We start from the raw sequence: 15,795 nt of genomic DNA, 5'->3' as shown, positions 1-15,795 counted from the left end.
TGTTCTGAGCAAGAGTATATATCCCAAGACTCTTGAAGAAATAACCGAAATAAAGAAAAAAAATCATATGCTAGTGTGATTGGTAGTCTAATGTACATTATATTGTGTACTCGTCCTAATATAAGTTATGTTGTTGGCTTAGTTAGTTACAATCAAACCTAGGATCGAGACACTGAAAGCAGTAAAGAGGATATTAGATATCTCAAAAAGATATAGATAATTGTCTTTATTTTCAAGGATCAAATATGAGTTTGAAGGGCTACACAGATGCAGATTGGGTGGGAGACCTTGATGATAGAAAATCCACATCTGGCTATACCGTCTTGTTGAATGGTGGCATTATCTCATGGAACATCAAGAAACATGCTTGTGTAGTGCTTCAATAATGGAAGCTGAGTATGTGGCTTGTGCAGCAACTATAGAAGAAGTTGTCTGATTGAGAAGATTCTTGAAGTATTTGAAAATTATTGAGGACAATGAGAGTTCTATTACAGTGTACTGTGATAGTCAAGCTGCTATAACTTTTTCTAAGGATTCCAAATATCATAGCAAGGGCAAGCATAAAGAAATTAAGTATAATTTTGTAAGGAATATTATTAACAAGAAAAAAAAATAATTCTTGAGTATATTCATATACGTGCTATGCTTGCAAATTCTTTTACTAAGTCATTGACTAAAGAGTCATTTTAAGAATATATGAAGTCTTTGGGACTTCATAAAATGTAATACATTATAAATGTCATAATATATTCAATGTATATCTTCTTGTTGCATTTTGGATAAAAGTCTCGGTGAGCATGTTGACAAATTAGATTGGTCCACTCATATAGACAATCATCCATATTTGTTAAGTATAAATAGAGACAGGACTATTATTTATGGGACAACTTATCTAATTGTAAATAGAGATATACCCATAAGTTGGGGTCAGCTTGATAATTGTGTCAAGATGAGATCATTGATATATGTTAGAGTACATGAATCCACTATTTATTGAATCTGCTAAATGCCATATTGGAATTTATAAGTTAAATTTAGGATGAGATATTAGGTACGTCTAGATCAAATTCTGTACAATGTTAAATTTTGAGAAAAACATGCACTCTTTATTGGTAAAGAGAAAAATATCATAGTATATTTTTCATACCACATATGCTATGATGACAATAAGGGTAGTAGGAGAATATATTCTTGCTTCTCTACTATGTGAGACTTTTGAGATTATAAGTTAATTTCAATTTTATGCTAAGTAACTATTTAGTTGTCTACTTAAAATTCTAATAATGTCTGCTAATTTAGTATGCATCCTATTGACTATGGATGATTCAGTTTTTGGAGCATAACTAGGAAAACAATTGATTAAATGAATAAATTCTAATTAAAAGGAAAATTAAAATTGATTTACACCTTTGACATTTATTCACTAGTCGACCAGTTATATTTTTTATTGAATACTTAAAATATGATTGTGAATAATTGTATTGATTGAAGATAATGAACATGCTCTCAATATACTAGTTACTATGAGGGATTAGAGATGTTCATATTGATGTAAATGATTTAATCTAGGGTAAAGATAAGTTATTGATGTCTCTGATTCGTTTGATAGAGCAGCTAAGTTAAGTGTAACAAATTTCTTAACAGTAATTGTTCAGTGTGCTTACTGTTGTATGAATAATTTTTCTTAAATTATGAATTGAATGTTCTTACATAGTCTTTGTGACTAAATGACCTTTATAAATTGACTTGAATGAGTGAGAGATGCTGGGCGTTATTCATCGAGTGGGTGTTACTTGGCCACTCATCTTCCTCTATTAAGAAGGTAGGAAAAGAGATTGTTTTCTCATCTTCCTCTATTAAGAAGGTTGGGGAAGAGACCATCTTCTACTCCTATAAGTTCGTCCAAGGAATTCATAGAAGGGTGGTGACAAGAACATCAAGAAGACATTAGGGATTTGGTTCGTGACCATTGAAGAGCTGATCAATTATGTGATTGCTCTTCCGATAACAAGTAAGGAGAACAAGATTTGCCATATATCGATCACGGTAAGTGTTTACTGTTTTGATCTAGTTAGGAGCTTCCTTCTTGAGTTAGCTCTTATTTGATTGGTAGTTAATCGGGTTTGATGAGTGATTAGACTGCTTTTGGGTTGGGCAATGAGAACCAAGAGATGTTTGCTCTAAACTTAGGGCGGAGAAGGATGACCGCTAAAGATAATGTCCAGCTTCGGCTAAGATCAACGAAAATGGCCACCTCTTAGCACTAAATCCAAAACTTTCCCTATAACGGACGAATAAGCAAGGATGCTGCAATCACCAAATAGTTAAAAGGGAGGCTAAGATGGACCTTGTAGAAATCCCTTCAATTCTTAAGTCAGACGCAGAGAAGAACAATAGAATGAAGTAGCTGGCTAGTAGAAAAAAAATATTGCATACCTATGTCTGTCTATACGGACATTCTTTTATATGGGCACTTGAGGGAGAGTGGGAGAGGGCCAAACTGTGCACTTCGTGCACTCTTTACATGTCAGTTTATGTCCTTAGAATGTGTCCACACCATTTCTCCTACTTGCACTTAGTCGACCTCCCCTTGCAAGGGTGGAGGGAGGTATTAGCCTACCTGGGCTTTAGTTCGGAGACCCATTTAATATTTTTTTTATATACGCAGTTGTTCATCTGACTAGTCGTAAATCATTAAACAAAATTTTGATTAGCCCGGGGTCCTATATCCTCAATCAAAATCCTCCAATCAACCCAAATAGATTATAATTCCTAACTCCACTACTATCCTCCAATCATCCAAATAGATTATAATTCCTGGCTCCACTACTCCCCCTCGTGCTCAGTTCAGATTAAACCTTAGTTATTTGACTCATATCTCCTCCTACCATGTGGTCCTTGTTATTTCCATCACATCATATTATATATATCTTCAAATTTGAATTTGATTTGCATTGTTTGAATCTTAATTTGACTAGAACCAAACTATAGTTCGAAATAACTTAACTTCGAGTTCCATTTAAATTATTCAAATCTTAAATTAAACATATTTAAATTAAAATTATATAAAAATAACTAGAGTTTTATTCTAGTTCGGCTCACGAGCGGCTCATGAATAATCAAATAAAATATTATGAGCTTGAATTCGACTTAAAAAAATTATCGAAAATATTCAAATTTAGCTTGAATTCGATAATTTTTAAGACGATCAAATATTTTTTCAAATTAGCTCAAAAAGTATGCAAATAAATTTGATTCAGTTACATCCCTATTTGATATTACTAAGCAAGGTGGACTTGTGCCCGACATAGAAAGAAGTCTCAAAGATATGAGATCTCTTAGCCTGAAAAAAATTCAATTTTAGAAAGGTTGAAATTAGAATATCAAGTAATTGGTGGTTGTAATCGCACTTAAGTCAGGAAAGGGTCCAATTTAATAAAAGTCAACTATAATATTAAGTCCATCAAATAGTTGACTGGGCATTTAGCGTTAACAGTTGAATTAGGTCAAAATGAAGTTAAGCAAAAAGCTTTATGCTCGATTAGTACAGTTGACTGGTACAGTCAATTTACGTTGAAATAAGAAGCTATTAGGGCATATGAGTTAAGGATGAATATAATTAATTTGCTTTGACGGAATTTGAGCTCTAAGAGACGCGCAAAAAAATAATCAATCCGATGAATTAAATCAAATGATAAAATAATCAAAATTTTAATTCATATTTTGCTTAATAATATTTTATATAAATTACGTGACTATAAGGCTGCATGTGAATTAAGAAACAAAATTGGTCAAATTGAATAAAAGTTCTACATTGGCATGAGATGGAAAAGACTCGATCTCTTCCTCCAAAGAAATTGGGAAAACAATAGGAACAAAGACCATTGACATCGGAAAAAAGAGAACCCTCTAAAGTAAACAAAGATGCGTGTCCACTTCCACTGGAATACTGGAAACTTCTATTGGATTAAATCCATCACCTTCAAAATTAATCACCATAAGCTGTATCTCATTTCATTGTATCTAATGTCAACTAAAAAATACATCCACTCCATCCTCTAATCATAAGAAATAAGGGTGTCACTCAAAATATCAAGGTTGTAACCCCCACAGATACAAGTTTCAATTATTAAAAAGAATCATATTCTTTATAAAAATTTAAAAGCATTTTCCAGAAGATTGTTGGAAAAGTCGGAGAGAGCCCTAATACCAAATTAAAGAGTCAAATCAAATTATAAGTTTACAAACATTAATGCTTTTCTACTACACCAATTGAACCGCCAATTTAGTCCCTCGTATCATAGAAGAAACCATAAAATTGAGGACAATGGATACTTAACATTGTTTGCTCTATTGTGGTATGCATGCCTAATTAGGAGAATGAAATTGGGAATCGTGTGTATCGACTAATTTACAAGAAATTACAGGAAAATAATGATGAAACAGTTGGCGCCCAATAAATATCACCCACATTCGATGAGAAACTACCCCTTCTGCAATAGTAAAATAACAAAATAGAACAAAAGAACTCTTGTCCCCTTCATTACTTCACAATCTTTTCGTCTTTCCTTGCACTTGACAATGAATTTATCTGTTGTTTCAACTGCAAGCATACAAATTAACCAAATCAAAAGGGAGTTCAAGAAACATATGAAACACTACTATGATACGAAAAAACAAGGTCCTCAGTTCGTGATAGTTAATTAAGAATTTTATATCATCTCACATCTGCATAGTTTTGCAGAGTATTGGAACTTCGATCAAACATAGTTTAGCCAAAATTCATATTTCATGCCAAATTTGACAAAATGTATCCAATCTTGGAACACTGACGTGCATTTCGTGAGCTACAAATCTGCATATTCCTGGACAATGAAGTGCTATTTTAGCCTAATAGTTTTATAGATCATCTTTACTGATTCATCATAAATGCCGTCTTGATCAAAAGAGGAAAATTCTGTTATCTGGGTACTGTTTTTTCAATGCCAAATAAGCAAATAGAAAGATCATGATAAGTTGTCATATGTAGAATACAAAAGAAGAGCAATAAAATGCAAGCATGATACCTACATGAAAATTTTTCAGTTTTAACTCCTGCACTTCTTCACTATACCTTGAAACACTGAAAAAAGAAAATTTTCAGGGAAGTGTCAACATGATTATCTGAAAATGAACAGCCATTAAACAGATATGAAACCTGTTTTGCAGAGTAGTTATGTAAGCTTGCAAAATCCTCTCACTTGCTGAAGCCAGGGACAACTGTTTTAAAAACAGATTTCAGTTAGTGAATTGGCCGTATCTTCGTACCTGGATGGAATAGGGCATTTGATTTTCCCACATTATCATAGATGAGGGGGATGAAATATTCTGTTGAATGTCAATTGGAAACCATTACATCATATGCATAGGACTAAACCATAATATCATATCTTATGTGTAAGAAAAGACTAAGTACGTTGGAAAGGACTAAAAGATTATAACTTGTTTGAGTTGTTTTTGACACAATTTAATGTATGTCAAAGTGTATCTGGTGTCAACACAAATGATATCCAAAACTAATACCATTCTGGCCACACAACAAAACTCTTCCAGAACGATAATTTGAACCCAACTAGTATGCAACCATTGTTTATGTAGAGAGCCTCCAATATGAGACCTATTAGTGTGTGGTAAGACTAGTTATCTATAGCAGAAATAGTTTAGTTTTTGTATGTTTACAAATCATTTTTAAAATATTTAAAATCCAACCTTTTGGTGCCATATTTTGGTAATCCCAGCAGATCATTTTACCATATTGTTGATCACCTGTCCAATTTGAGCTATCGTTGCAAAACCAAGCTTGATGCAATGTAATGAATCTATGCATGTTTAAAATTTCATCAGTAGAAACTATAAGAATTGTAGAGAAGGTCCAGATAGAGGGTGAATACATGGTGAGCCCAAAACCAAATTCTCATACACAAGTTACTCAATTGTTAGTAGAATGTGAGCATGCTCATGAGTGCAATTATCGTGTCAAATATGTATATACAACATAAATAATACAATGCAAATAACAACACTAACACATAAATATAGCATAGTTCGGAGAATCCGCTCCTATTTCATAGCTTATGACACATTCAGCTCGCCCGGTCGGCCAGTCTCTTTGACAACCCGACTTGTCTGCTTCACTCGGTCTATTTGCTCGACCCGGTCGACCTCTCTACAGCCCGACCTATCTGCTTCGACCGGCCTGTCTGCTGACCAGTTTGTCTACTCGACCTGGCCGACCTCTCTGACAGCCCGACCAGTCTGGCGCCCGGTCTGTCTGCTCGACCCGACCGGCCTCTCTTGCTCGGCATGTCTGCCTCGTCCAACCGGCCTCTCCTGTTAGGCCCTCGTCGACCGACCTCTTTGCTCGGACGCTCTGCTCACTTAGTCACTCTGAGGTTGACACTTGGATAAAAATCAGCCCCTGCTGGCAGCCTGAGATCATCTGCACAGGTCAGCTCAACTGTAAGTTGAATTTAAATTAACTCCCCTAAAAATCTTTGGCAACAGATTGTTTGTATTCCAACAATCTTGAAATAGATTCGCTTCTGTTGAGATGGCCACGGAACGAAATGTTGAGGTGCAACAGACTCAACACATGTAAGACCCCTCCGCCTTGATTGGAACTATGCCAATCAGTCATGGGAAAAAGCCAGTTTAGTGGACTAAACTTCAAGAGGTGGCAGCAAAAGATGCTCTTCTACCTGACCACGCTCAATCTAGCTTGGTTCTTGACCGAGGACCCTCCTAAGCGTGCTGAGGATGCTGATGCGCAAACCATCAGTACAGTGGAGGCATGGACTCATTCTGAGATTTTTTACCGAAACTATATCCTCAACTGCCTTACCGACTCGTTGTACGCTGTGTATAGCATGAAGAGAACGACTAAGGAGTTGTGGGAGTCCCTGGACAAGAAATACAAGACGGAGGATGCAGGGGCAAAGAAGTTCATCGTGAGCCGATTCTTGGACTACAAGATGGTTGACTCCAAGATGGTGATCAGTCAAGTCCAGGAGCTTCAAGTGATCTTGCACGAGATCCACTCAGAAGGGATGATTATGAGTGAAACCTTCCAAGTGACTGCTATCATTGAAAAGCTACCTCCCGGCTGGAAGGATTTCAAGAACTACTTGGAGCATAAGCGGAAGGAGATGAATGTGGAAGAACTCATTGTTCGACTTCGCATCGAAGAAGACAACAAGAGTTCGGAGAGAAAGCTATTCTCTCAGGTTACTGTGAAAGCCATTGTCGTCGAGCATGGTCAAAGCTCGAAACGGAAGAACCCCAAATCTTCCAAGATGGAACCAGAGGAGGCATCAACAAGAAGACGTTCTCTGGGAAGTGCTTCAACTGTGACAAAGTGGGTCACAAATCTTCGGAGTGCAGAAAGCCGAAGAAGAAGCAAAAGGCCAACCTGAACGAGGGACCAGAAATGGATGACCTCTGCGTTATGGTCTCTGAGTTGAACCTGATCGGTTCAAACCTGCGGCAATGGTGGATCGATACTGGAGCCACCAGACATGTGTGCTGCAACAAGGAGCTGCTTCACAACTTCGATGAAGTCACTGGAGACAAACTGTTCATAGGGAACTCAGCAACCTCGGACATCATGGGCCAAGGAAAGGTGGTGCTGAAGATGGCCTCGGGCAAGGATCTCACTCTGAACAATGTGCTGTATGTTCCGGAGATTCGAAAGAATCTAGTATCCGGATCACTGTTAAGCAAGCATGACTTTCGCATTATTTTTGAGTTGGACAAAGTTGTATTGTCCAAGAATGAAATGTTTGTAGGAAGGGGCTAGGCATCTGATGGGCTATTTAAGCTCAATGTAATGGCCATTAGGCCCAAGATAAATAAAAATGAAAGCTCTTCTACTTATATGCTTAAGTTTTCGTGTTTGTGGCATGGTAGACTAGGATATGTTAACTACGATGTGTTGCGTAGATTAATAAATATACAAATCATACCTACATTCCACCTTGACGCAAAACACAAGTGTGAGATTTGTGTTGAAGCAAAAATGACAAAGTCATCCTTTCAACATATTGAAAGAAGTAACGAACCACTTGACCTAATCCACAATAATGTGTGCGACCTAAAAGGAACGCCAACACGTGGTGGTAATAAATACTTCATCACTTTTGTCGATGATAACACAAAATACTGTTATGTGTATCTTCTCAAAAGTAAGGATGAAGCTATAGAGAAATTTGCTCTCTATAAGAATGAGGTTAAAAACCAGTTTAATAGAAAAATTAAGGTGGTTCAAAGTGACCGAGGCAGTGAATATGTGTCACCGTTTGCTGAGTTATGTGCTGAACATGGGATCAGACATGAAACAACAACTCCTTATACTCCTCAGCAAAATGGAGTTGCTGAGTGAAAGAATCGAATTCTAAAGGAGATGATGAATGCTCTTCTATTGAGCTCTGGATTGCCAGATTCCATGTGGGGTGAAGTTGCGTTAACAGCTAATTACCTTTTAAATAAGGTGTCCCGGAAGAAAATAGATAAGAGCCCTTATGAGTTGTGGAATGGAAGACAACCGTCCTACAAATATTTACGAATGTGGGGGTATCTTGCCAAAGTGTTGGTGCCTGAGACTAATTGCATATTTATTGGATATGTACATAACAGCAGTGCTTATCGATTTTATGTGTATGAGTCACACATACCGGAGATACACAAAAACTCGATAATCGAATCGAGAAATACCTCGTTCTTCGAGCATGTGTTTCCGTATAAGACCCGGGAGGATGCTAGCTCCTCAAAACGGTCATATGAAACACAAGGCGAAGAAGATGATGTTGAACCAGTTGAGGTTGAGCTTAGACGGAGTAAAAGAGCTCGGGTAGAAAAATCCCACGGATCAGATTTTATCACTTTCATGCTGGAATGTGAGCCCCGGAGTTACTCAGAAGCAGTAAGCTCGTCTGATGGACCTCACTGGAGAGAGGCAATTGCATCTGAGATAGAATCTATTTTACAAAATTACACATGGGAACTCGTGGATCTTCCTCCGAGAAGTAAATCACTAGGTTGCAAGTGGATCTTCAAGAAGAAAATGAAATCAGATGGCACAATCGATAAATACAAGGTCAGATTGATAATCAAAGGATACCGACAACAAGAATACCTTGATTACTTTGATACATACTCTCCGGTGTCGAGAATAACTTCCATTAGAGTATTGCTGGCGATTGCTGCTCTATGGAATCTCGAAATACATCAAATGGATGTAAAAACAGCCTTTCTAAACGGGGGTTTAGAAGAGGAAATCTACATGGACCAACATGAGGGGTTTTCTGTGCCAGGATAGAAAAACAAGATCTGTAGATTGGTGAAGTCATTATATGGCTTGAAACAAGCACCAAAGCAGTGACATGAGAAATTTGATAATGCCATGAATGAATGTGAATTCAAGATTAATGAATGTGATAAATGTGTCTACATGAGAGCCACAGAGAGCGACTATGTCATCTTGTGCCTCTACGTAGATGACATACTTACCATTGGGAGTAATGATAAGATAATCAAATCCACTAAAGATATGTTGAACTCAAGATTTGACATGAAAGGCATGGGCCTAACTGATGTAATTCTAGGAATCAAAATTTTTAGAACGACAGAAGGACTTGTTCTTAGTCAGTCCCATTACGCGGACAAGATTCTTGAGAAATTCACCAATGGTGATACTGCGTTGGCACGAACGCCGATAGATATGAGTCAACATCTATCGAAAAATCGAAGTGAAAGTATCTCGCAAATAGAATACTCTCGAGTGATTGGACGTCTGATGTACTTGATGAGTTGTACACAATCAGACTTGGCCTACGCAGTAAGCAAACTGAGTAGATACACGAGTAATCCCGATATTGAGCACTAGAAAGGGATAACAAGAGTACTGAGGTACTTGAGGTATACTTGTGAATATGGACTACATTATACAAGATATCCTGCTGTGATCGAAGGATACAGCGATGCAAGTTGGATATCTGATATAAAAGACTCTAAGTCTACGAGTGGGTAGCAGGTGCAGCCATTTCCTGGAAATCTTCTAAGCAAACCGTAATAACCAGATCCACGATGGAATATGAGTTTGTAGCTCTTGATAAATGTGGTGAAGAGGCTGAATGACTACGACAATTCTTAAAAGATATTCCACGATGGTCGAAACCTATGCCGACAATTTGCATACATTGCGATAGTCAATCAACAATCGGTCGAACACAGAGCCATCCGTATAATGGTAAGTCTAGACATATACGTCGTAGACATAATACCATTAGACAACTACTCTCAATTGGAGTTATCACTGTTGACTATGTGAAGTCAAAAGATAACCTAGCGGATCCGCCGACCAAGGGATTAAATCGAGAGTTAGTTGCAAGCTCATCACGAGGAATGAGTTTAATGTCGTTGTCAGCGATCAGTGCAGAGGACACTCAACCTATACTGATTAGAGATCTCAAGAACTAGGTTCAAAGGGACAACTAATCTGCATTGACTAGACACGCTATGGGGAATAACCCAATAAAACAGTGATTAGACCGGGTAAGCTGATGAGCTTTTAATGATCAAGAAGAGTAGATGACAACTCTTGAGGGATCACCTATGTGAGAAAGAAGTGGAGCCGATTCGAAGAGAATTGGAGGCACAATTCTTAGAGCTTCTTACAGAACCAGGCATGTTCATGGCTAAGAACGAACAGACTCATGAGAACTAAGTTGTATCAGGGAGTCTTGGGTGAGATTTGTCACTGCTTACACAGACGACAGTATAGTTCAAGGACATCGTATCTACTATCAGCCAGTAAGCAACCAAATCTTCACAAGGGAAGGTTCAAAAGGTAAAACCTACCTATCCTATACTTGACTCAACTGCTGAATGCTATCACTTACCCTATCTCCATTCATGTGGGGGATTGTTGAATAAGTGAATGGAGAAGAAATGGAAGAGGAAAGAGGAAAGAGACTCCATTGTGAATAGGACTTTAGTCCCACATTAGAAGTTTCAAGGCATTTTTGTTGGTTTATATTGATTCACATACATTGAGGATGTGAACAAATGCATGCGGAGACTCTCACGCGTGGGTGCGCAGGGGGGTGCAAATCCAGGACCCGGATTGCATTGAACCAAGTTGACTCGTGTGCGAGTGCGACCTGCGCACATGAATGCCGGACCGGTCAGGGCAAAATTTACCCAAGTGGAACAACCAACATTTTGCCACGTAGATCTTTTGCTGCTGTGAAACGGATGCATTAAATTCGAGATTAATGTAGAATAAAACCAGCCGAATAATAATGAGTGAAACGGTGGTCGTTTCACTGCTCGGCTAATAATGACCATTAAGATCATTAACTCTGGCCATTGATCCGAGCTCCTATATAAGGAGGCTCTGATCATAGGCAGAGAGGACACAACAAGTAAAGCAAAGGCTCTCCATTTTTCTTCCTCCTCTGTTGTGCATCTCCTGCTCGGCGGAGTGCCCGTGGTAGTATTCGAGTACCACTTAGCTCGCCGTGACCACCAGTGCTTGGTCGGATTCACGATCGGTCGTTGTATACGGGGAACAGACGACCCTTGTAAGCCTCGAAGCACAGTCGGAGGTGGCCGAATCTGTTTCAAGGAAACTGCGACTCGTAGACCTCGGTTAGCTCGCCCGGTCGGTCTCTTTGTCAGACCGACAGACTTCTCTGCTCGTTCGGGATCTTCGCTCGACCTGTCAGCTCGCCCGATCGGCCAGTCTCTTTGACAGCCCGACCTATCTGCTTCACTCAGCTTGTCTGCTCGACCCGGCCGATCTCTCTCCCGACTTGTCTGCCGACCGGTCTGTCTGCTCGACCCGGCCGAACTCTCTGACAACCCGACTTGTCTGCCGCCCGATCTGTCTGCTCAACCCAACCGACCTCTCTTGCTCAACCTGTCTGCCTCGTCCGACCGGCCTCTCCTATTAGGCCTGTCTGCCTCGTCGACCGACCTCTTTGCTCGGACGCTCTGCTCACTCAGTCACTCTGAGGTTGACACTTGGATAAAAACCAGCCCCTGCTGGCAGCCTGAGATCATCTGCTCAGGTCAGCTCAATTGTAAGTTGAATTTAAATTCTGTGTAATTTTTAAATTCAACTAAGTCCCATAAAAATCTCCGACAATAGATTATTTGTATTCCAACAACTAGAACTTAGGTGGTCCCTCGCTTACCACCACCATAAGCCTACAAATGCTTGGGACAACCTAGGACATCAGTATCTAGGTTGAAGACCTCACAACGTGGCCTCAGATATAGTCTACTCTACATAGCAAATAAGCACATCATTATAATGATGATGCCCAAAGTAAAGGCCCAAGATTGCATCCACTCAAATAATCTCTTATGCTTTAGGTATTCAACTCTATCAATCAGATTATGTTAAGCCATCTAGTGCATTGAGCTCTTCAAGCTTGCTCTATGTCACTCGACCAACACTCTACAATTTAGTCTTCAACCCTCTTGATCCCAGCCACGAAGCTATCAAGTGCACTAAACTCCATGAGCTCACTCCATGCCACTCAACCAGCGTTGCAAGCCATCAAGTCTCCCAAGCAGATCCCAAGCTCTATGATAACTCCTCTCATTCAATTGAGTCATCGAGCACACGACAACCATTAGCCAAATCCACAATCCAATCCCATAGAGTCAGCACCATGAGAACTATCCAATTCCTTACATATCAAAGATAAAAAAATCATCTAACTTAAACCATATTACCAGCACATCAAAACAACGTTGTCTACTCCAATGTTGTTTAGTCCAACCACAAGGCAGGAGATATTTTTCAAATAGAAACTTTATGCTTGGTTAGATTATTGGCACATTTCCTCCTCTCCTTGACAAATTCCTATAATTGATAATTCCTTATCTTCAACAGATTTTACTATTAAAAAAGGGAAAGTAGCTGTTAAGAAACTCTATATGTTTTCTCTTGACAAACTGTGCAGGAATATCTATGAAGAACACATTCTTCAACCGAATGATCAAAAATATTTAATTTTCTACAGGTACCTGTGAATCACCAGTGTTATAATCAGAAACTTCTGTATGGTTACCCCCAGATATGATAGATGTTTGCTCCAAACACTTGATCAATTTAATCAGAAGTTCCTGTCAAAAAAGTAATAATAATAATTTGTAGTTGAATACCTAGACAACAAATATAGACAAAGGATAAAAGTTCCATGCAGCTGACCTTTTGCATGGCATTTTGATGCCATAAAAATTGCAAGGATGGAATGAGTGCAGCAGCGTTCACAGCAGATGTTAATAAGTTCACTGAAGAAGCTACCTAAGAAACAGTATACGACAGTTAAAACAGTTAATCACACTAGTTGTACCAAACTGATTGGTTGTGCACGTCCAAAATCCCAGTAATGCAATCAGGGGAAATTTGAGCTTTACACACCATTAAAATATCAGATGGCTCATCCCAATTCCTATCTAATAACATAAAGCAAACTTAGTTCTATATGTCACAAGCATGAATTAGAACTTCTACCAGTAGCATTATGGATATGGGACAGTGTACAGAACCTGTTTATCAGATAAAGAATACAAAAAACTGCTGCAGCTTGGGTGTACTCAGTCAATCGTCAAAGGAGTTGACTTTGTGTATTGAACAAATATAAACAAGCTCTTACTAAGCCAAATGCCAGCTTGCTCATGAACATTTGGTCATTTACAGCCCTATTAAAATCACACCTTGAACTCCCTTCACATTTAAAAAAAACACAGATCCAAATTATCTTGCTGGGAATCTAGAGCTGGCTCACCCTACTGCAAGTAACATATCCAGTCTAGCAATACACAAGTTAGTTTTTTCCAACTAATACTCCATACATATATGATATGCCGAATAGAAAAAGTTTAATCTTCTTTTGGATTATTGTTACTTCAGATAATTTAGACCCTATCATTCCAATTTAAAATCTTCCTTGACTGAATAACTTCAATCTTAAGTAAACACTATGCTTTTCCAAAATCTCAACTATTTAATCAACTCTTTCCTTTGATAATTCGTTGATGACATACATGGACTTCATCATGATTAATAATATACATATCATTTACATGAACCACCAAAAAAAAATGCATTTCCATATGAAAAGAGCATGCAAAAATCCGAAATAGTGAACTCCACATTGTAGTGCGACATAAATTACCCAAGCAACTCTAGATCTTTCAAACCATGCGCAGGGCAATATTTGGAATGTTCAATACCATACAAGGACTTTTAAAGTTGCATTCTTTCCCTACTCTCAAGGAACAGATTAAGGTGGCTGCTGCATACAGATCTCCATGGAACAACGATGGGCTTTTACATCAAATTGCAATGGCACTTACACTAGCGAAGGAACTTATCCTAAAGAGATTAATTATAAAAATTATGGAAAAAGATATCACTAAAACTCCAAAAATAGTGTATCATTACAATAAAACAATGTCAACCAACCATATTTTAAAGATTGGATATTCACAGGTGCAGAAATGTCAACGTTGGGAAGCTAGCCAACCAGGATTGTTAGTCTTAACATAATAGAATTGCCAATCAACTATACATTTAAGGTTGAATATTCACAGATGCAGCATGTCAAAGTGGAAAGCTTGCCAACCAGGATCACAGATCTAATGTTGTGAACAACCTTTTATATTTAACTTTGTAATTATACTTCTAATAGATAAAGTGTATATGAAATATGCAGAGAAGTGCCTAATTGATGCAGTAGAAAGATTAGTAGCCAATACAAGAAAGACTAAAGGATTGACAAATTACAGGTTGAAAGGGGAAGGATACAAGGGTTGTAGGGCTAGTTCCCTTATCGAGGTGGGAGGGCAACACCTTCTAGATTATAAGTCTAAGCAGGTCAACTTGATTTTCCTGGCTTGAATTGATTATAGTATTTGTTCGAGACTCCATACACAACCTATCTATTCTGTTAGTGTCAAGAGGCAAAATGGATGAAATGCTCACCTAATGCCCAAGAGGCACAGCTTTTTCTAGTTCTCATGATTCAGTCTTACCAATTTACCTAGTGGAACAAGACAAGAAAAAATTCAAAATGGACATGTTGACCACTCGTAATGAATCTAGGTAGATTTCAGCAACCTAATGACCTTTCAATTGTGATCACAAGGACATGTAGAGACCTTGACAATGCACAGTTAACAGACTTGATAACGCAAAACTATTATTCATCACTACAGCTATAATGCGACTATAGACATACTTGCAGTAGAAATCCAAGGTAGTTTCAATTTACACTGAGATCACCATCTATGAGCCTCAAATCCCTCATTTATATAGTAGGTGTATGTCCTCTAGATAGTAAAGTTGAGATCAAGAATGCAAATAATGTAAAAACAACTATATTCAATTTTCAGCTACCACCAACTAGCATTCTACTGCATAGCTAAAGAAGTAAAGCAGTTCCAGATCCTCAAGTTTTTGTAGTCTCTTCATGTGCATTCTTAATGCCATTAAAGAAATCAAGGTACCTTTGGGCTAGAATTCGGAAATGTTATCTGGAAACGTCCTTTACGCTGGATAACTTTTCCTTCTAATGGCTCTTCATGTACCACTGCACATAAGTCAAGCATATTTTCCATGATTAAACAAAGAAAATCAACAACAAACCACTTAAAGACCCATATGATTGTGCTTGTTTCTAGAGCACAGGAATGAAATATCAATTTTTGACGGAAAGATTTCAATATCACAAATGACATGGA

The 15,795-nt window shown here is 38.2% G+C and overlaps 1 protein-coding gene across 6 annotated transcripts in view; it reads right to left on the bottom strand.

Annotated features, from left to right (window-relative positions):
- Window positions 1-4,167: 4,167 nt before the first annotated feature.
- Window positions 4,168-15,795, bottom strand: part of LOC122009219 (serine/threonine-protein kinase BLUS1-like) — a 59,966-nt gene continuing 48,338 nt past the window's right edge. For 4 of the 6 annotated variants that reach the window (XM_042565292.1, XM_042565293.1, XM_042565294.1 and 1 more), the window contains 6 exons: window positions 15,562-15,644; window positions 13,259-13,354; window positions 13,075-13,173; window positions 5,198-5,259; window positions 5,071-5,122; window positions 4,168-4,603 (listed from right to left, as the gene is read on the bottom strand). In XM_042565292.1, the coding sequence (XP_042421226.1) occupies window positions 4,544-4,603; window positions 5,071-5,122; window positions 5,198-5,259; window positions 13,075-13,173; window positions 13,259-13,354; window positions 15,562-15,644 (452 nt within the window). In that variant the 3' untranslated portion in view covers window positions 4,168-4,543. Of the gene's footprint in view, window positions 4,604-5,070; window positions 5,123-5,197; window positions 5,368-13,074; window positions 13,174-13,258; window positions 13,355-15,561; window positions 15,645-15,795 lie in introns of those variants that run through there. The other 2 variants (XM_042565296.1, XM_042565295.1) reach the window with 2 other exon arrangements.

This window comes from Zingiber officinale, chromosome 8A (genome assembly GCF_018446385.1).
Source record: "Zingiber officinale cultivar Zhangliang chromosome 8A, Zo_v1.1, whole genome shotgun sequence".
Taxonomy (NCBI): Eukaryota; Viridiplantae; Streptophyta; class Magnoliopsida; order Zingiberales; family Zingiberaceae; genus Zingiber; species Zingiber officinale.
Note: the sequence above shows the minus strand (reverse complement) of the source record. Positions and strands in the feature narration are given on the sequence as shown.